The 21,345-nt window shown below is 43.5% G+C and overlaps 1 protein-coding gene across 1 annotated transcript in view; it reads left to right on the top strand.

The window, feature by feature from the left end:
- LOC311149870 (phosphatidylinositol 3,4,5-trisphosphate-dependent Rac exchanger 1 protein-like) overlaps positions 1-21,345 on the top strand; it is a 130,917-nt gene that overhangs the window by 30,393 nt on the left and 79,179 nt on the right. The window contains exons 2-5 of the mRNA XM_084187111.1: positions 6,149-6,214; positions 6,437-6,559; positions 15,725-15,829; positions 19,867-19,968. Of these exons, the coding sequence (XP_084043237.1) occupies positions 6,149-6,214; positions 6,437-6,559; positions 15,725-15,829; positions 19,867-19,968 (396 nt within the window). The remainder of the gene's footprint in view (positions 1-6,148; positions 6,215-6,436; positions 6,560-15,724; positions 15,830-19,866; positions 19,969-21,345) is intronic.

Raw genomic sequence — 21,345 nt, 5'->3', positions numbered from 1 at the left:
GGTTTCAAATGAGGAGATGACAGTAATGTGGCCTGGATGATGAATCATTTATCAGTATTATGGGGTCCCTTTCGTAGAATAATTTATGGTTTTAATTGGTTTATTTAGCAGTTGAAGTCGTTTGTGGCTTATGGTGTGTAACTAAAGGGTTGTGCAGAGGTGCGTGCATGCTGAGTGTGTTATAGAGACAGCGGTGACAGAGAGTGCAAGTCTCTTTTGGCGCTCAAACAATCAATCAAGTATTGTCTTTGTCCAGGGCGCACACTGGAAACCAAGCTCCGACCGAGGCAATGCACACAAGGTTGAAGACTCCTCAATAACCTGTACGGATGAGTACAGGTTATACAGTACTCATCCGTACTGTATAACCTGTTGCTTGCAGATAGGGCTTTTGATCTGAGGTTGATCTTGTCAGGCATTCAGTGTTGTGGCTATGATTCATAGTATTTATCTTACTGACATCAAGTCTTTACATTAGTACTTGACTGTCTGGTGGTCAATTGTCTGGCAAGCCAGGCTAGAGAATAAGCTAGTTGGAGCGGATCTCCTTTGGGAGTTCCATATGAGCAAATTCACCCTTATAGCCCTTCTGGCTACAGACCCTGGTGTGCAATATTGCTGCTCTGCTCCATTCACCAGCTCTGCCTGCCCTTGCACCGTACAGCAGTAGATGATTAATCACCTGAATGAATCTGAGGATCTCCAAAACGAAATGTGTGTCCCTGTCAGAGTACTATTTGACGTGCTGTTATTAGCACATGATGTATTGATGACCAAACTAAATTTGGTCTGCATGCTATTCTGAGCAATCTGTAAGAGCACCGTGGATGACGTATGCAGTGGCAGGTCTCCTGCGATCATGGTTGGGGTCAGTTCAATTCAGGATGATGAAATTGTGGAAAATGAACAAAAAAATCGGAGACTTGTACAATTCATGAATTTAAACTCCATTTATTTCAATTGAATTGACTGATAGGGGAGAAAAAACGTATTTGACCACAACCCTGCTTGCTATTTGTAACTTTAGTCCTTTAGCATACCTTTTTATGTAGGCCTATTGTGGTCTATTATTAATTTACTAAGCTTTTCCCAACCACGGTAAGGAGTGCCCAACACAAATGCACATGATAATGTCTGTCTCATCCCTGAGTGTTCACCAAACGCCACGGCCTTTGGAGGTCAAGTTGTGCCCTTTGACCCCTAGAACACCTGTTTCATCCAATCACAGCAGCTCTGAAAATGGGGTCAGTCCAGTCCTCTGCTAGCTCGCCTCATCTCTCCTTCACGTTCCCCTAGCGAGAAATGACCAAAACAGTTACCATGGTAACCTTGATTTGCTTATTTACAACAAGCAAAAGGTTGATCTTACCGGGACGGAAAACCAAAGCCCAGATGATGGCACATTGACGTCAAAAACCTGCATAAAGGGCAACCTGAGACATGAATATATGAAAACAAACGTAGTGTCAGACGTAGTCTACCAGCTTAATGGATTTGAAGTAAAAAGTGAATAGAAATATAAGAAGTATGTCCAATGGAGCATTTATGTCAGCATGAATCTGGGTTTCCTACCCACATTGTTTATTGTTTTGTCTGCTTTTTTCCCTCCCAGCCACCAGTTTATTAAAAAAAATTTGTGGACACTGACTCTCCTCAATGCTCACGTCTCTGTGTGATGCTGTCCCACCCCCCCCCACAGATAGTTTTCTTTTAATTCTGAACAGCCAGTGTGTTATCTGATCTGCCCTTGGCCACCCCTGCACAGTGATGCTGGTGGCAGCGCTTGGAGATTGACAAAGTTCCCCTCTTCTCTTCCAATAAACAAGTCCAGTCGTTTAGTAACGCAACACTGCCGATAGCCAATACAGCCCTGGTGAGAATCGCTGGTGTCGGGGCGTAATGCAGACACTGAAAGGACCCCTTTGTTGCTTGTGGCCTCGCACATTTGTACACCCCCCCCCCCCCTTCTTCCACATCTGTGTGGCACATTTAGAAGTTTAGGAGCGAGACTGTCCATGGTGCAGTTGTACGAACTACGAAGTCACAAATAAGGTGTTTTCCCCTCCCCTCCTCTCCCATTCCATTGTATTTTTTTATTTTTTTTATTAGACAGGTATAAATGCTAGTTAAGGAAAAGGTGTTAGATCTTGACAAAGACCGTCCGACTGTTTGACTGACGTGGAGAGCCAATCGTTGGGGTATTTTCTATGCTGATATGTGATTAGGAGTGTCAGTCATTCATTAAAGGATGATGTTTGTGTGCTTGTGTGAGTGAGTGTGTGTGTGTGTGTGTGTGTATGTATGCGTACGTACGTCTGCCTGCTGCGTAATTCCATGTTATTTCAGCAAGCCATGACATCCACCATCTCAGATTTTCCTGAAATCGTTTCTGTAGTTAGAAACAGATATTACCATTCCTGCAACATTATTTTGTTGAAATATCATTTGATTTCTGAGAAATTAAGCTAATTCATTCCACCCAAATTGGCAAATTTTAATTGATAGCGTTCATATAATATTCAATTAATTTACACTACGTACAGTGGGGGAAAAAAGTATTTAGTCAGCCACCAATTGTGCAAGTTCTCCCACTTAAAAAGATGAGAGAGGCCTGTAATTGTCATCATAGGTACACGTCAACTACGACAGACAAATTGAGATTTTTTTTCTCCAGAAAATCACATTGTAGGATTTTTAATGAATTTATTTGCAAATTATGGTGGAAAATAAGTATTTGGTCACCTAAAAACAAGCAAGATTTCTGGCTCTCACAGACCTGTAACTTCTTCTTTAAGAGGCTCCTCTGTCCTCCACTCGTTACCTGTATTAATGGCACCTGTTTGAACTTGTTATCAGTATAAAAGACACCTGTCCACAACCTCAAACAGTCACACTCCAAACTCCACTATGGCCAAGACCAAAGAGCTGTCAAAGGACACCAGAAACAAAATTGTAGACCTGCACCAGGCTGGGAAGACTGAATCTGCAATAGGTAAGCAGCTTGGTTTGAAGAAATCAACTGTGGGAGCAATTATTAGGAAATGGAAGACAAACAAGACCACTGATAATCTCCCTCGATCTGGGGCTCCACGCAAGATCTCACCCCGTGTGGTCAAAATGATCACAAGAACGGTGAGCAAAAATCCCAGAACCACACAGGGGGACCTAGTGAATGACCTGCAGAGAGCTGGGACCAAAGTAACAAAGCCTACCATCAGTAACACACTACGCCGCCAGGGACTCAAATCCTGCAGTGCCAGACGTGTCCCCCTGCTTAAGCCAGTACATGTCCAGGCCCGTCTGAAGTTTGCTAGAGTGCATTTGGATGATCCAGAAGAGGATTGGGAGAATGTCATATGGTCAGATGAAACCAAAATATTACTTTTTGGTAAAAACTCAACTCGTCGTGTTTGGAGGACAAAGAATGCTGAGTTGCATCCAAAGAACACCATACCTACTGTGAAGCATGGAGGTGGAAACATCATGCTTTGGGGCTGTTTTTCTGCAAAGGGACCAGGACGACTGATCCGTGTAAAGGAAAGAATGAATGGGGCCATGTATCGTGAGATTTGAGTGAAAACCTCCTTCCATCAGCAAGGGCATTGAAGATGAAACGTGGCTGGGTCTTTCAGCATGACAATGATCCCAAACACACTGCCCGGGCAACGAAGGAGTGGCTTCGTAAGAAGCATTTCAAGGTCCTGGAGTGGCCTAGCCAGTCTCCAGATCTCAACCCCATAGAAAATCTTTGGAGGGAGTTGAAAGTCCGTGTTGCCCAGCGACAGCCCCAAAACATCACTGCTCTAGAGGAGATCTGCATGGAGGAATGGACCAAAATACCAGCAACAGTGTGTGAAAACCTTGTGAAGACTTACAGAAAACGTTTGACCTGTGTCATTACCAACAAAGGGTATATAATAAAGTATTGAGAAACTTTTGTTATTGACCAAATACTTATTTTCCACCATAATTTGCAAATAAATTCATTAAAAATCCTACAATGTGATTTTCTGGATTTTTTCCCCCTCATTTTGTCTGTCATAGTTGACGTGTACCTATGATGAAAATTACAGGCCTCTCTCATCTTTTGAAGTGGGAGAACTTGCACAATTGGTGGCTGACTAAATACTTTTTTTCCCCACTGTACGTGACCAAATGTAGGTGGACACCTTCTCATCGAACATCTCATTCCAAAATGATGGGCATTAATATGGAGTTGGTCCCCCCTTTGCTGCTATAACAGCCTCCACTCTTCTGGGAAGGCTTTCCACATTGCTGCGGGGAATTGCTTCCATTCAGCCACAAGAGCATTAGAGAGGTTAGGCGCTGATGTTGGGTGATTAAGCCCTTCAGTCGGCCTTCCAATTCCTCCCAGAGGTGTTAAATGGGGTTGAGGTCAGTGCTCTGTGCAGGCCAGTCAAGTTCTTCCACAACGATCTTGACAAACTATTTATGTATGGACCTCGCTTTGAGCAAGGGGGCATTGTCATGCTGAAACAGGAAAGGGCCTTCCCCAAACTGTTGCCACAAAGTTGGAAGCACAGAATCGTCTAGAATGTAATTGTATGCTGTAGCGTTACGATTTCCCTTCACTGGAACTAAGAGGCCTAGCCCAAACCATGAAAAACATCCCCAGACCATAATTCCTCCTCCACCAAACTTTACAGTTGGCACTGCATTGGGGAAGTTAGCATTCTCCTGGCATCCGCCAAAACCAGATTCGTCTGTCGGACTGCCAGATGGTGAAGCGTGATTCATCACTCCAGAGAACGTGTTTTCCACTGCTCTAGAGTCCAATGGCGGCGAGCATCACACCACTCCAGCCGATGCTTGGCATGTTCTGCCATGGAAACCCATTTCATGAAGCTCCCGACGAACAGTTATTGTGCAGATGTTGCTTCCATTGGCAGTCTGGAACTCGGTAGTGAGTGTTGCAACCGAGGACAGACAATTTCTATGCGCTACGCACTTCAGAACTCGGTGTCCTGTTCTGTGAGCTTGTGTGGCCTACCACTTCATGGCTGAGCTGTTGCTGCTCCTAGATGTTTCCACTTCTCAATAACAGCACTTACAGTTGACCAGGGCAGCTCTAGTAGGGCAGAAATTTGACGAACTGACTTGTTGGAAAGGTGGCATCCTATGACGGTGCCACGTTGAAAGTCACTGATTTGAAGGGGTGTCCACATACTTTAGTATATATAGTGTAGTACCTTACATCCGATTTGGACCAACCTTTTTTCTAACAATGTGTAGCACATGAGGAATCCAAATAAATTGTCAAAAGCCACCCACGGACACCCCACACCAATCCCAACCCAACAACGAGTATACAGTATCAGTTCTCTATGTCTGACAAGTAGTATGGAGCTGCGGCTCTGAGTATTGTTTCTTCATCCTATGTAATGTATGGTGATTCTTTTTCCCCTATTCAGAGAAATTAGTAATTGAAGTTGTTAGGTTTATGTCCGATCCTCCATCCTGATATTACCAGGTTCTGACCACCAGATGGTGCTGTTTCTGCGGTTAGGTGATTTTATCATGTTAAAGGGATAGTTCACCCAAATTAAAAAAAATACAATCACCTAATAGCAGAAACAGCACCATCTAGTGGTCAAAATCGGGTAATATCAGGATGTAGGATGGGACATAAACCTAACAACTTCAATGAGTAATTCCTCTGAACATGGAAAAAAACATTCACTGGGAATAGATGACATAGGATGAAGAAACAATACGCCGAGCCGCAGCTCCATACTACTTGTTAGACATTGTCAGGAATGCTAATATTATCTGTTTCTAACAACAAATGTGGTGTCTCGGATGGTTTCCCACATACATTGGTTTGAATGGCTTCTATAGCAAGGACCTACAGTATACAGTAGTTACAGGTATCATGGGGATTCTGTATGAATGTAAGGTCTTTGAGGCAAAGATAAAGGTAAACACGGGTGTAGCACATTTGGGTCTTCATTCTTGCAGTGTCTGCGCCTGCGTGAGACCATGATATTTACTAAGCTCACAGGATGACGTTCACCCCCAACCTTAACCTTAAGTAAACTTACAGCATATTGCTGTACACAAACCAATGATACTTCAGTAAGACCAGACTCGAACCAGCATCTTTGTCTTTCCTCTACTACCCATGCAGGCCTTTTTGCACAGAATCCGACAAACTGCAGAGGAGCAACAGTGTTTGTCACCTGAGCATGTCAAGGTAGATATGACCTTTTCCTTTTAAAATGTTTGGGCCATAATAGCCTTGTAATCTCTTCTGCAGAGTGAAAGTGTATTGGGGCATTGTAATGCTTTGATAATAGTAAACATGGACATGTTTTATAAGATACTGCCCTCGGGTGAGTATGTGTCACAACTTTGAATACAAAGTGAAACGTTGAAATGACTGAACTACTGGGAGTGTGTGTCTCTGCTACCATAGACCCTGTTTTCCAACATCGAGTCCATCCTGGACGTTCACAGAGAGGTTCTGTCTGCATTGGAGGCCAGCCTGCAGCCGGAGCCACAGCCCGGGCACGCCCTCGGACACGTCTTCCTCCAGTTTGTGAGTGACACACACTTCCATTCACACGCACACACGTGTATACGCACACAGAGACCGGCATGATCATAAACACAGACACACACACACACGTACACGCGCGCACACACAAACATACACACACACAGTCAACTCTATTTGTTTCACCCTTTTCACTGTTTCCATTAACCACAGTTGAGGATAAAACTTCAAAACTGCTGAGAATAAAATAAAATAGCCCTCCACAACTCTCTTTCACATAATAATATACACAATCCACTCCTTCTCTTCCCTACTCACCAATTTGTCCCCCCATCCCACTCCCCCATCCCCTCAAAAAGCCTGTATCCTGTTAGCCAGAAAGACCCCTCTTTCTGTTGCTTGCCAGCCCCATGCAAGGCCCCTGGTCACTGGCATCCCCTTCAGCAGATTGCTTTCCACCTCCCGTCATCTCTTCCTACCAACCCCTCCCTCTCATCCTCATCCCCCCCCCCCCTTTTGAACTAATTTGGCCCTTGGGGACAACCAATAACTGCCTTTGTCGTGGGAAGAGATGACGGTGTCAGTCATCAATGGGACAATGGCGGAACTAGTTGCTCTCGAGCGCATACACACAGAAACACACACACACACACACAGAGTCACGTGCCCACACATACATACATACATACATACATATACACACACACATACACACACGGACACACACACACTGAGGGGACTTTGTAGAATAAGAGGCGTTGAATGGAACATTCATTCAGTTGAAGGAAAGTATGCTGTAAATGGGGTTTGTTCAAAGGGAAAGCTCCTGTAGTCAAAACAGAAAACGATCAGTATTATCATCGTTCATTGTATCAGTTGAATGGATTTCAAAATGCCTTAAACTTAAACATCTTTAAACTTCAGAATTTCAAGGAATGAGAGACTCACCTGTCATTTTTTTTACCCAACTAAAATCTTCTGTAATAAGGTTTTTCGTTTAGTTATAGTACATTGGTCTGTGTAGTAGTACCAGAGAAAGTGAGAGGCCTCCCAAGTATTCCTCACACAGCAGTGGTTTGTCCGGAAAATGTTGAATGGGGTGGCCAAAGTGGGGCACAGACCCAGTTTAGGGTGGTCATAACATTTTGAACCTTAATCGATGCAAGGTGGATTTTTTCCAATATAATTATGATGGTTCAACGCATTAAATGCTTCAGCTTTGGTTTGGTACATTTCCCTGTTCAAATAAATCATAAATCAATTCCAAAAGTATTGTTAGTGTTTGCATTCAAGGTGAAACTTTTATATAAGGGTATTTGCAAGTAGGGAATAAAAATATATATATTTTATGGGCTTTATAGTAAAGACGTACTTTAACTATGAACATTTATTACCATTTTAATGTGACATGATACAATTGTATTAGTCACATGCTTCGTAAACTAACAGTGAAATGCTTACTTACGGGCCCTTCACAACAATGCAGAGAGAAAGAAAATAGAGAAATAATAGAAAAGTAAAACACGTAATAATAAAAGTAGTAATAAATACACAACGAGTAACGATAACTTGGCTATATACACGGGGTACCAGTACCGAGTCGATGTGCAGGGGTACGAGGTAATTGAGGTAGATATGTACATATAACTAGGAATAAAGTGACAGATAATAAACAGTAGCAGCAGCGTATGTGATGAGTCAAAAAAGATAGTGCAAAAAGGGTCAATGCAGACAGTCCGGGTAGCTACTTGGTTAACTATTTAACTAACTATTTAGCAGTCTTATGGCTTGGAGGTAGAAGATGTTCAGGGTCCTGTTGGTTCCAGACTTGGCACTGCTTGCCATGCGGTAGCAGAGAGAACAGTCTATGACTTGGGTGACTGGAGTCTTTGACAATTCTTTGGCCCTCCCTCTGACACCGCCTGGTATAGAGGTCCTGGATGGCAGGAAGCTCGGCCCCAGTGATGTAATGGGCCATACGCATTACCCTCTGTAGCACCTTGTGGCCGAATGCCAAGCAGTCGCAGTGATGCAGCCAGTCAAGATAACTTTTTGAGGATCTGAGGGCCCATGCCAAATCTTTTCAGCCTCCTGAAGGGGAAGAGGCGTTGTCGTGCCCTCTTCACGACTGTGTTGTCGTGTGTGGAACATGATAGATCCTTAGTGATCTGGACACAGAGGAAGTTGAAGCTCTTGAACCGCTCCACCACAGCCCCGTCGATGGGAATGGGGGTGTGCTCGGCCCTCCGTTTCCTGTAGTCCACAATCAGCTCCTTTGTCTTGCTGACATTGAGGGAGGGGTTGTTGTCCTGGCACCACGCAGCCAGGTCTCTGACCTCCTCCCTATAGGCTGTCTCATCGTCATTAGTGATCAGGCCTAGCATCGTCGTGCTATCGGCAAACTTAATGATGGTGTTGGAGTCATGTGCGGCCACACAGTCGTGGGTGAAGAGGGAGTACAGGAGGGGACTAAGCACGCACCCCTGAGGAGCCCCCCGTGTTGAGGGTCAGTGTGGCCTGTGTGTTGTTGCCTACCCTCACCACCTGGGGGCGATCCGTCAGGAAGTCCAGGATCCAGTTGCAGAGGGAGGTGTTCAGTCCCAGGGTCCTGAGCTTTGTGATAAGCTTGGAGGGCACTATGGTGTTGCACACTGAGCTGTAGTCAATGAACAGCATTCTCACATATGTGTTCCTCTTGTCCAGGTGGGAAAGGGCAATATGGAGTGAAATAGAGATTGCGTCATCTGTGGATCTCTTGGGGTGGTATGCGAATTGGAGTGGGTCCAGGGTGGTGATATGAGCCATGACCAGCCTTTCAAAGCATGTCATGGCTACAGATGTGAGTGCTACGGGGAGATAGTCATTTAGACAGGTTACCTTGGCATTCTTGGGCACAGGGACTATGGAGGTCTGCTTGAAACATGGAAGTATTACAGACTGGGTCAATACGCGTGCTGGTAATCTGTCTGGTCCTGCGGCCTTGTGAATGTTTACCTGTTTTAAATGTCTTACTCACATTGGCTACGGAGAGCGTGATCACACAGTCGTCCGGAACAGCAGGTGCTGTCATGCATGGTTCTGTGTTGCGTGCCTCAAAATGAGCATAGAAGGCATTTAGCTCGTCTGGTAGGCTCGCGTCACTGGACAGCTTGCAGCTGGGTTTCCCTTTGTACTCTGTGATAGTTTGCAAGTCCTGCCACATCCGAAAAGTGTCAGAGCCGGTGTAGAAGGATTCGCTCTTAGTCCTGTATTGAAACTTTGCCTGTTTGATGGTTCTTATAAGCGTCCGGATTAGTGTCCCGCTCCTTGAAAGTGGCAGCTATAGCTCAATGCGGATGTTGCCTGTAGTCCATGGCTTCTGGTTGGGATATGTACATACGGTCACTGTGGGGACGACATTGTCGTTGCACTTATTAATGAAGCAGGTGACTGATGTGGTAAACTCCTCAATGCCATCGGATGAATCCTGGAACATATTCCAGTCTGTGCTAGTGAAACAGTCCTGTAGCTTAGCATTCGCTTCATCAGACCACTTCCATATTGAGCGCGTCACTGGTACTTGCTATTTGAATTTTTGGTTGTAAGCAGAAATCAGGATAGAGTAATGGTCAGATTTGCCAAATGGAGTGCGAGGGAGAGCTTTTTTATGCATTTCTGTGTGTGGAGTAAAGGTGGTCTAGAGTTTTTTTCTCCTCTAGTTGCACCTGTGACATGCTGGTAGAAAATAGGTAAGACTGATTTTCAGTTTTCCTGCATCAAAATCACCGGATCACCGCTTCTGAATTAGCATTCCCTTGGTTTCTTATTGCCCTATACAGCTTGTTGAGCGCTGTCTTCGTGCCAGCATCTGTTTGTGGAGGTAAATAGACAGCTGTGAAAAATATAGATAAACTCTCTTGGTAAATAGTATGATCTACAGCTTATCATGAGGTATTCGAACTCAGGCGAGCAGAACCTCGAGACTTCCTTAATAGATCGTGCACCAGCTGTTGTTAAGAGACACACCTTGAGCTTACCCAACGCTGCTGTTCTGTCTAGCTGATGCATAGAAAAACCAGCTAGATGTATATTGTCCTTGTTCAGCCACGACTGCAACAAACATAGTATATTACAGTTCTTCAGGATAGTCTCGAACGGAGCTCGTCCAGTTTGTTCTCCAGTGATTGTACTTTCGCCAATAGAACGGAGGGAAGGGGCGGTTTAGGTATTCGCTGACGTAGTTTCTTCAGGGTGGCCTCTCTTACGGCTTTTTTTTCTTTTCTTTGGGTCTCTGGGATTTGGGCCTGGTCCGGGGTGAGCAGTATGTCCTGCGCCGCCGACTCGGTGAAGTAGAAATCTTAATCCACATCGAGGTTAGTGATCACTGTTTTGATGTCCAGAAGCTCTTTGCTGTCATAGGAAACGATGGCGTAAACATTATGTGCAAAAAAACACAATAGCAGAGTTGGTTGCAGCTTTCCATTGCAACGCCATTCTAAATAACACAACCAGTTATGAGCTTTTCATCTGATTTGTCAAAAAAATCACTTCAAAAAGTACAGTAAGGAGGTTACCTGCACACGCTCGTCTACTCCAAAATAAGTCCAGCATTCGAACAGTGCACTGTGCACCCACCGTTTAAATTACGAACACCATACGTGTATTGACATTCAGCCTAGAAAGTGGTGTGTATTCATAGATGCCAAGGGAAGCCAGCCCCCCCCCCCCCCCCCTCCCCAACACACACACACAATCTGTGTTTCATAAATATCACCAGAGAAAGCATCTGAGCGAGGCAAACAGCGCCCCTGATACGTCCTATCAGATCTCGGGTGGGAGGGGGGCACTGGAGTGGCCAATCAGATTTCAGGTGTGTGTGTGGCGAGGACACACCACTGACACACAGCCAGTTCTCAAGGGCAGGGGTCGGACAACTGCATTGATTAAAGCGCTTCAAAATGTTTCCATTGCTCTCAGAGCTGAGGTCAGAGAAGGCTGAGTGGAGCGAGCATTAACTGGGGGGGGTGTCTGTGCATTTTCAACTGTGTGTGTGTGTGTGTAAGCATGTGTGTTGATTTTGGATGTGGGGAGGGGTGTCTTCACACGGCCACTTGCTTTGTAGCTCTTTATCCATTACAGGGCTCTCTCTGTCTGTGACTCCTCTCTCCTTCAACACCGACAGCCTACACCTCTCGCCCAATCAATTGCCCCCGTCTTGTGCCACAGCATAACCCAGTATTGTTCAGGGGGCCATTCACTGTCAATCACAATCGCAGCCTGCGGATGAATACATACAGATTCACCGCTCTCTCAAGCTCTGTCATTTCCAATGTTGCTTATAGGCCACAGTATAACCTCAGCACCATGGCTTGATTCCAGTTCAAAAACATACTCCTGATGTCGGAGAGGTGGAATAAATAGGAGCCTCAAATATTACCTGCTTTTAAGGCGTGCATGTTGTTGGATCATTGGGATTTTGCAATGCCAGGCAGGCTGAGCCAACTCTGCGCAGAACGTTTGAACCACCTTGGCGTGAGGCGGAGGATTACACAAACCTACCCCAAAAACTACTAGAGAATGTTAATTCAGATATTTGCTCTATTTCTGGACCGTCTCCTGACCAAGGCCTCTTTTTCTCAGAACCAACAGTCATCGTATTATGTCCCTTCTTAAATAGACTTATTATGCTTTGAGCTTTGACACACTTATTGTGTTTGAAATACCCCTCTTCTCCCTCTGAAATACCTCTGGAAAAGGAAGAAAAGCAAGTGTTTATCTGAGGCACAAACACACTCTTTGAGCTATTCTGAGCACAAGTGGAGCCCTTCAGATCAGACCCAGTTTGTTCAGGGCTCACCCGGCTTTGGAATTGAACGGGTCACATTCAGGTCCTTAACCCGTTACACTCGTGGGCATTGGCCTATATGGATAGGCCTAAATTGAAATAAATATGAAAAGAATAGTAGCAATTGAAAGAGAACAGTTTGGAAATTATGGGGGAAATTATTAGACCAAAGTTGAGGACAGAACAGTTCACATGACACAAGACTGAATCCAAACATTACACTGTTGATTTTATGTGCATTTTACATTTTCTGTACTTTTCGCTGCATTTGTTGATAAGAAAATCAGAAAATACTCTGAAAACATTCAGTAAGATTATAAGAATATTCCTGGAAAATGTGGGGTAAGTGCAACATAAGTAAAAACATGACAAGGGTTTGAGTGTGAGGACTAACTGGTGTCTCCAAGTGGCCAGACACCTCTCCAGAGTGTGCGCAGTTCCTAAGTAATTTCAATGCACTTTTATGGCTCAAATAAAAGTCGACTATAAGGTACTTTTTTGAGCTCTCTCGTTGTGCCGTTGAGGAACTAGAGCAAGCACACTTGTAGTTGTTTTGTTTGGAACACAACCCTGTATCCCCACAATCACACAATTACTGTTGTTGTTTACACTATCCAAAAATGGCCCATTATAAATCGCAATCTGGGTCAGGTGGGCATAATTTAAAAGCTTGTTCTATTGCCAATATTACTAGCTACAGTGCCTTGCAAAAGTATTCATCCCCCTTGGCGTTTTTCCTATTTTGTTGCATTACAACCTGTAATTTAAATGTATTTTATTTGGATTTCATGTAATGGACATACACAAAATAGTCCAAATTGGTGAAGTGAAATTAAAAAAATAAAATAACGGAAAAGTGGTGCATGCATATGTATTCACCCCCTTTGCTATGACGCATGCTCAAGTTTTCTGTTTTTTTGTCTTATTTCTTGTTTGTTTCACCCCAAAAAATATTTTGCATCTTCAAAGTGGTAGGCATGTTGTGTAAATGAAATGATACAAACCCCTCAAAAATCCATTTTAATTCCAGGTTGTAAGGCAACAAAATAAGAAAAATGCCAAGGGGGGTGAATACATTCGCAAGCCACTGTAAGTTATGAAAATACGATTTTACAGTGTTAGGCTTTCAAAAGGCAATTCAGAGAAACCGATTTTGTAATTTTGGTGCGCATAGAAAGGAGTCATGCGCGCATTCAGGTGCGTGTCCCGCAGTGAATTTTCTTCACAATAGACACAGGCTCATTCTGTTCAGAACAACCCATGGTATGACGCCATGTCATCTTGTAACTGTATATCAAACATAGTGATCATTAACGTTGACACTGTATATGACATGAGTTTTATGATATAGAAATGTAAAGTGCACATTTGGACTTGCTTGTATGACATCAAAGCGCTATTTATTATAATCCTCAACGTCTCATCTTTCAAAATAAATCGAGTCCTCTTAATTTACTGAATTTCCTTCACTCAGACAACAAAACATTTGCAAAAGTTCTGAACAGCTGTCAGTCAAAACCCATACAGCGCTGTAAAGCACAGAGCCTTTAGCATGTTACTGTACAGCCACTGCTTTCCGATTTTGGCGCTTATCAGTGGCCAAATCTGCCATTTTCAACCCGTGTACGAGTGTAAAGGGATACAGAAATGCCCATAAGGTAAGCTTAAAGTGGAATGTTCAGTTTTCAAAGTCCTTAACAAATTCTGCTTTAAGCTAAGTAGTAGTAGCTCAGTAGATAGTCTGAAGACGGTCACAGACGATTCATGGTCTTTTCTTGCTTGTGGTGTTCTATGGAAACTCTGGCAAAAAACATTGATATGTTATGAGGTAGTCATGATCTTTGAAGTATGTAATGAAAGATGCATGTTGAAAGAATGTGATCTGGTGTTTTAAACATTGCCTCCGAAAATATGGGCCACGCGCCCATGCGCACACACACATTGAAGACCAATTTACAACTCCCGACCTTCCCTTCGCCCTCTACAGTATTGTCTGCTTTGTGTGTTAAAAATTTCAAACTATATGCTGGGCCAGCTGTTGCTCCCGGTGATGCCTCAGACTTTGTTGCCCTGCCAGCTGCGGTTTTAGCCTTTCTGTGTGTGTTTGCTTGTGTGCCTGCGTGCAAGTGTGGCCGTGTGTGTGTGCGCGTGAGTGGGGCAGCGGAGCCCCGGGCTACGCTATGCCTTTGTTGCCTTGCCGTCATCTATAGTCATCATGGGAACTGGAGACAGGCTGAACGTAATGTTACATAAAAGCCAGATTAGTTTTCTCCCCCCGCTGCATTGCCATGTGGACCTGACACAGTCATGAGATGAGGAGGATAGAAGGCTAGATTAGACTGTAGCAGCCTAGCTTCTTGAGTTTGACTTGACCCCCCCCCCCCCCCCCCCCCCCCGTTTCCAAAAAGCTGTGAGAGTCTGCATTTAGAATGGAGAGAGAGAGCGAGACAGAGACAGGGAAACAGAGGGAGATACTGAGACCAATGGAGCACCTCGTCAAGATTGTTACCTTTTACAATACTTTGCCCCATCAGAATTTTTACAATGACATGCCTGATAGAAATCATGTGCAGCATTCTTACCTCATTCTCAATATTCTAATGGCGAACAAAAACAAATTTAACAATCTCAAACAGCCTCAACAGAGTGACTGAGTGCACTGTTAAGTTGCTACCTTAAATGCACACATCCAGCTTTTGAGAGAGAGAGTAATTTCCCTGAAGGTTGTGAGGATATGCTAGCCTTGCACGCTCGAGCTAGAATTTAATTTTCTGCTCAGTTTCGGGTGACAGCAGCAGCGTTTTGGTAACCAACTGTGGAGTGCTGAGGCCCAGCACTGAAGCTGGTTTCACTTCCTAAATGCTAGTGTACAACACTATAGGGCCCATCTGGGGTTTTGGGCTGTAGCCTAAATTGAATTCTGAGATTGCCTAGGCCTATACATTGTTCCTAATGGTAGATGAATAATGCATTGATCCTATGTTTATCCCAGCTATCATATTATTAAGTGTTCATGAGGAAAGCCTTCAGTGGGCAAACCTATAGGACAGTTCAGTATATCCACTAGCTAGAACTGTGTCAGTGTGATTAGAGGAAGTTCTGAGTGCTTTCTCTGTGCAGTATTTACCCACATAAGGAAACCCTTTACTACAGAAACATCTCATTGACATTTTTACCCAATCTGAATATTATTATTATCTCAAGATGAATTCTGTGTATCGGAGTTACATTTCAATTAAACAAAATTTGTCGACATTATCACTTGAGCTGTGTTTTACAAAAAATAGTTAAACAATTTGGTTTCAAAAGATTCAATTCCAATTTTTTATATTTGGATCAGATTGGGCACTGACTGACTTGTTGTTTCTTCCTCCATCTTTCAGAAGGGGCGGTTCTCTGTGTATGGGGAGTACTGCAGTAACCACGAGAAGGCCCTGAGGCTGCTGATGGAGCTCAACAAGATCCCCGAAATCAGGACCTTCCTCCTGGTGAGGATCCTAGCGCTGACGCAAGTTGTCTACTTTTCACGTATCTCCTTTTTGTCTCTTTCTCTTTTTCTTCCTCTACAGTGCATTCGGAAAGTATTCAGACCCCTTTACTTTTTCCACATTTTGTTATGTTACAGCCTTATTCTAAATGTGATTAAATCGTTTTTTCCCCTAATTAATCTACACACAATACCCCATAATGACAAAGCAAAAACAGGCTTTTAGAATTTTTTGAAAAAATTAATAGAATGACAAAAATATATATAACATTTACATAAGTATTCAGACCCTTTTCTCAGTACTTTGTTGAAGTATTATTGGCACCGATTACATCCTCGAGTCTTCTTTGGTATGACGCTACAATCTTGGCACACTTGCATTTGGGGAGTTTCTCCCATTTCTTCTCTGCAGATCCTCAAGCTCTGTCAGGTTGGATGGGGAGTGTCGCTGCACAGCTATTTTCAGGTCTCTCCAGAGATGTTCAATCGGGTTCAAGTCCGGGCTCTGGCTGGGCCACTCAAGGACATTCAGAGACTTTCAGAGAGCCACTCATGCGTTGTCTTGGCTGTGTGCTTAGGGTCGTTGTCCTGTTGGAAGGTGAACCTTCGCCCCAGTCTGAGGTCCTGAGTGCTCTGGCGCAGGTTTTCATCAAGGATCTCTCTGTACTTTGCTCTGTTCATCTTTCCCTCGATCCTGACTAGTCTCCCAGTCCCTACTGCTGAAAAACATCCCCACAGCATGATGCTGCCACCACCATTCTTCACCGTAGGGATGGTGCCAGGTTTCTTCCAGATGTGACGCTTGGCATTCAGGCCAAAGAGTTCAATCTTGGTTTCATCAGACCAGATAATATTGTTTCTCATGGTCTGAGAGTCCTTTAGGTGCCTTTTGGCAAACTCCAAGCGGGCTTTCATGTTCCTTTTACTGAGGAGTGGCTTCCTTCTGGCCACTATATCATAAAGGCCTGATTGGTGGAGTGCTGCAGAGATGGTTGTCCTTCTGGAAGGTTCTCTCATCTCCACAGAGGAACTCTAGAGCTCTGTCACAGTGACCATCGGGTTCTTGGTCACCTCCCTGACCAAGGCCCTTCTCCCCCAATTGCTCAGTTTGGCCAGCTCGAGGAAGAGTCTTGGTGGTTCCAAACTTCTTCTGTTTAAGAATTATGTAGGCCACTGTGTTCTTGGGGACCTTCAATGCTGCAGAAATGTTTTGGTACCCTTCCCCAGATCTGTGCCTTGACACAATCTCTACAGACAATTCCTTCAACCTCATGGCTTGGTTTTTGCTCTGACATGCACTGTTAACTGTGGGACCTTATCTAGACAGGTGTGTGCCTTTCCAAATACATTTACATTTACATTTTAGTCATTTAGCAGACGCTCTTATCCAGAGCGACTTACAGTTAGTGAATACATATTTTTTTTTTTTTTTTTTTTTCTTCTTTTTTTTTTTTTTTTTCAAACTGGTCCCCCGTGGGAATCGAACCCACAACCCTGGCGTTGCAAACGCCATGCTCTATCAACTGAGCTACATCCCTGCCGGCCATTCCCTCCCCTACCCTGGACAACGCTAGGCCAATTGTGCGCCGCCCATGAGTCTCTCAGTCGCGGCCGGCTGCGACAGAGCCTGGATTCGAACCAGGATCTCTAGTGGCACAAATCATGTCCAATCAATTTAATTTACCGCAGGTTGACTCCAATCAAGTTGTAGATTGGAAATAGGATGCACCTGAGCTCAATTTTGAGTCTCATAGCAAAGGGTCTGTGTATTTCAGTTTTTTTTTTTTTTTTTATAAGTTAGCAACATTTCAAAAAAACCTGTTTTCGCTTTGTCATTATGGGATATTGAGGTTAAGGAAAATAATTGAATCCAGTTTAGAATAAGGATGTAACGTAACAGAATGCACTGTATATATTCTTCCTCCCGTTCTATTTGTCTTCCACCATGTTCTCTCCCTCTACTCTTCTTGTCATCCTCTTCCTCCCACCCCTTCCTCCTTTCCCCCTTAATCCTTTTCTCCCTTGACCTCTTCCCCTGCTTTGCATCTTTTCCCTCCTTTTCCACTTCCCTCTCTTTCCTTTCCACCTCTTTTCCTTCTTTCCATCCTACTCCTCTTCATCATGTCACCTCTTCTTCCGTTTAAATGTTAATGTTTGTTCTAAAAAGAACATGAATTGGTATAAGGTTGCTTGGTACTACAGCAAACTCACCATGTAACCACAAAGTGTGTGAAGGTCGTTTTGGCACCAGAAATCCAGCTGTTTCCTTGTTTTGACACCCCTTTGACACCCTTTCTTGCCCCTCTACAATAAACACAGGAACCGCCTTTGACTATGCTTCCAACGGTGATGTCATGCTCAGTGCGAGCTGGCCAGCTGCAGTGCATTGGCACGGCTGGATGGAAGATCTGAGCCTTGTTGCCCCCAATGTGCTTCCTCCGTCTCGTTATTGACTGACCTGAACTTGTTCTAGTTGTGTTCTGTACATTTTCTCCCAGGCTTTCACTTAAGTCACATTTTTGTCTAAGACTTAGTCATGCATCAATGGGAGACTAAGTGAAAATTCTACTTAAGTGGAAATTAGGATTCACCCCTCAAACAGTCTCCATATATACTTCCATTCCTTTTTTCAACTGGTACCGGGGTTTCTTCAGACGAGTCTTGTGAGGCCTGTTGGCATCCTAGAGTCTCACCTTTGCACAGATCGGTCATATTAGTGTGTAGCCCAAACGGTTCTGATGCTACAGACCGAAGTAGAGCATAATGGAGAACACCATCTTGTTCGTGAGAGTCTCATAGAGGGGTTGTAATATTTTTGTAGGACAAACCGTTTGACTATTTTGTGAGAAGACTGATTTTCGGGATGTCTCATGGTTCGACAAACACCTCTCTAGCTCTGTCACCTTTCACTGCAGATGCGGAAGTGCGACATAGGCAGATACGGTGGATTGAGACGCATCCAATGCAAAACAAGATATATATTTAGCTTAAACTGATGGATTTTTATGGGGATTTTTTTATTATGCTAATAAGATTTCTGCGGGGGCGCAGACATCAACCTTAGGGTGTTAATGAGTTAACCCTTTAAGCTACAAGTCTAAGCTCCACAGGTGTAAGCTGTAAGCAGATTTCAACCTAAAATGCAGGGCACATGCCCCGATGCATGGTAGACCACACTGATATTGAGGATGTGGTAGAGTGAGGAAAATTGAGGTGTAGTCAGTCGATGGACTATTTGAGGATGTGGGAAGATAGTTCCATTTTAATTTGACAAGCACATTAAAAAGTTAGGCCGTCTCTACACTGACATCAAAAAGTGAAGTAAAAGTCTGATGAAAGGCGGTCAAAGGGAAGTTTGGCTGCAGGCATGCAGATGGAAATAAGGTTCAGATGAGTAGACTAGAGAGAGAGGGGAGGGGATTGCATCAGGATTGCCAAACCATCTGGAATCTGTGGAATCCCAGATCATTTTGCTGTCATTTTTCTTTTCAGAGCACTTTATGAATTTAGAAGGGGTGGAATGTGATTTAAAGGAAATGCGTGCCCTATACCAACCAATGATGTGCTTTCTGTTTTCTCCACTGTTGTATTCTGGTGTGGCGTATCTACTTTGGCCTTTGATCTGGTGAACGCTGCCCTTGCTTACCCTTGGGGAGTTAGCTTTTGAAATACGTGATTCCTAGAAAATAGAGCACAGAGAAGAGAAAACCCACCAGCTTTATCGCCCTCTTTCCCTCACGCATTTGAAGAATTCTCCTCAGAAGGGTTTCACCACCAAACTGATTACTTGGGTTAATTTTTAAAGCATGACTTCAGTCCCAGTATGCCACCCGACCCCCATGGAGGTCATTAATGCGGCTGAGAAGACTTTCTATGGCGTTTTGGATTTTGCTTCTTGCCCTAAACCATTTTACATAATCATTTTAGTGGAGTAACCAACTTAGTTAGAAAATAATAGTAAAGAATCACAAAAAGTAGATGTGTAATTGTCTCAGATTAATAATTTAGTTTTTGTTAAAATCTTTGTCTTTGTTCCAGCACTGTATGCTGTTGGGAGGGATGAAGAGCACAGACATTCCCCTGGAGGGGCACCTGCTATCACCCATTCAGAGAATCTGCAAGTACCCCCTTTTACTGAAGGTAAGGTCCTGCTGACCCCAAGGAGAATGAAACTCAGTCCTGCCTCCAAGTCAGAGGGTCAGTGTACTTTATGGCCAATTCATTTTTCCTATTAGAAGACAAGATTTTAAAAAAGGGCCATTCTTTGATTACTTGATTTGAATCTGAAATCAAACAACACAAACAGTTTAGTTTTTTTAGTTTTTATTGTCTAAAGTAAATATTAAATTACGAGAAACGGAATAATGATTTGATTATTCAAAAGTTGTGTTTTAAGGCTAGGCTCTATAACATGCACCGATCACCACAAGCTTCAGTGCCTAGGAGCTTAGACACCATGACCACATGGTCAGTCAGCCACGGTCCTGTGAAATTCGCACATCATGACCATTGATCTATACAGGGGTCATGACCCATGGAAAACAAATTTTAGTTTCGCCTATGTCAGGATCTGGCCATTTGTGATGAGCCTATAAGCTACATTAATAAGGTATGGTATGAAAAAAAAAAAGCTCTGTCCACGGACCTATAGCATATGACACGTCCTTTGAAACTCTCCGATGCGCAACTGTTCGTAAAGACCAGGGCCGGTTTCCCAAAATCATCTTGGTTCATCGTTAGAACCTATGGTTCTAATGATGAACTTAGCTTTAAGATGCTTTTGGCAAACTGGGCCCTGGGCCTCGTTTCCCAAAGCCTTCGTATAGCGTTAAAATCATCGTTGGAACCATCTTACAATGTGTCTTTAGTAGCCAAGGTGTTTCCCAGCGCCTTTGTTAGTAACGTGACTCTTGAAATCCTTGCACATCTATGAGTGATCCAGACCACTCATAGAGCAGCCAAAGTGCAAGGTTAGGCTTATTTTCTGCCTTACCACACAATATATAATTCTAAAACAATTATGTGAATGGGCATGATCATACGATGATAAATGTTTCATTTGGGTAATGTATAGGATCTAATGTAATATTTGAAATATGTATTTGTAACATTTTGTCAAGATTAGTTTTATCCCAAGCTGCATCTTATCCGGTACCAATTGGAAACACCTGGAACACTATACATTGGGGGAAAAAAGTATTTAGTCAGCCACCAATTGTGCAAGTTCTCCCACTTAAAAAGATGAGAGAGGCCTGCAATTTTCATCATAGGTACACGTCAACTATGACAGACAAATTGAGAAAAAAAAACCCCCAGAAAATCACATTGTAGGATTTTTAATGAATTTATTTGCAAATTATGGTGGAAAATAAGTATTTGGTCAATAACAAAAGTTTTTCAATACTTTGTTATATACCCTTTGTTGGCAATGACACAGGTCAAACGTTTTCTGTAAGTCTTCACAAGGTTTTCATACACTGTTGCTGGTATTTTGGCCCATTCCTCCATGCAGATCTC

The sequence above is a fragment of the Coregonus lavaretus genome (genome assembly GCF_964263955.1).
Source record: "Coregonus lavaretus genome assembly, chromosome: 22".
NCBI lineage: Eukaryota > Metazoa > Chordata > Actinopteri > Salmoniformes > Salmonidae > Coregonus > Coregonus lavaretus.
The sequence above is the reverse complement of the archived record's forward strand: the minus strand, read 5'-3'. Positions and strand labels throughout refer to the sequence as shown.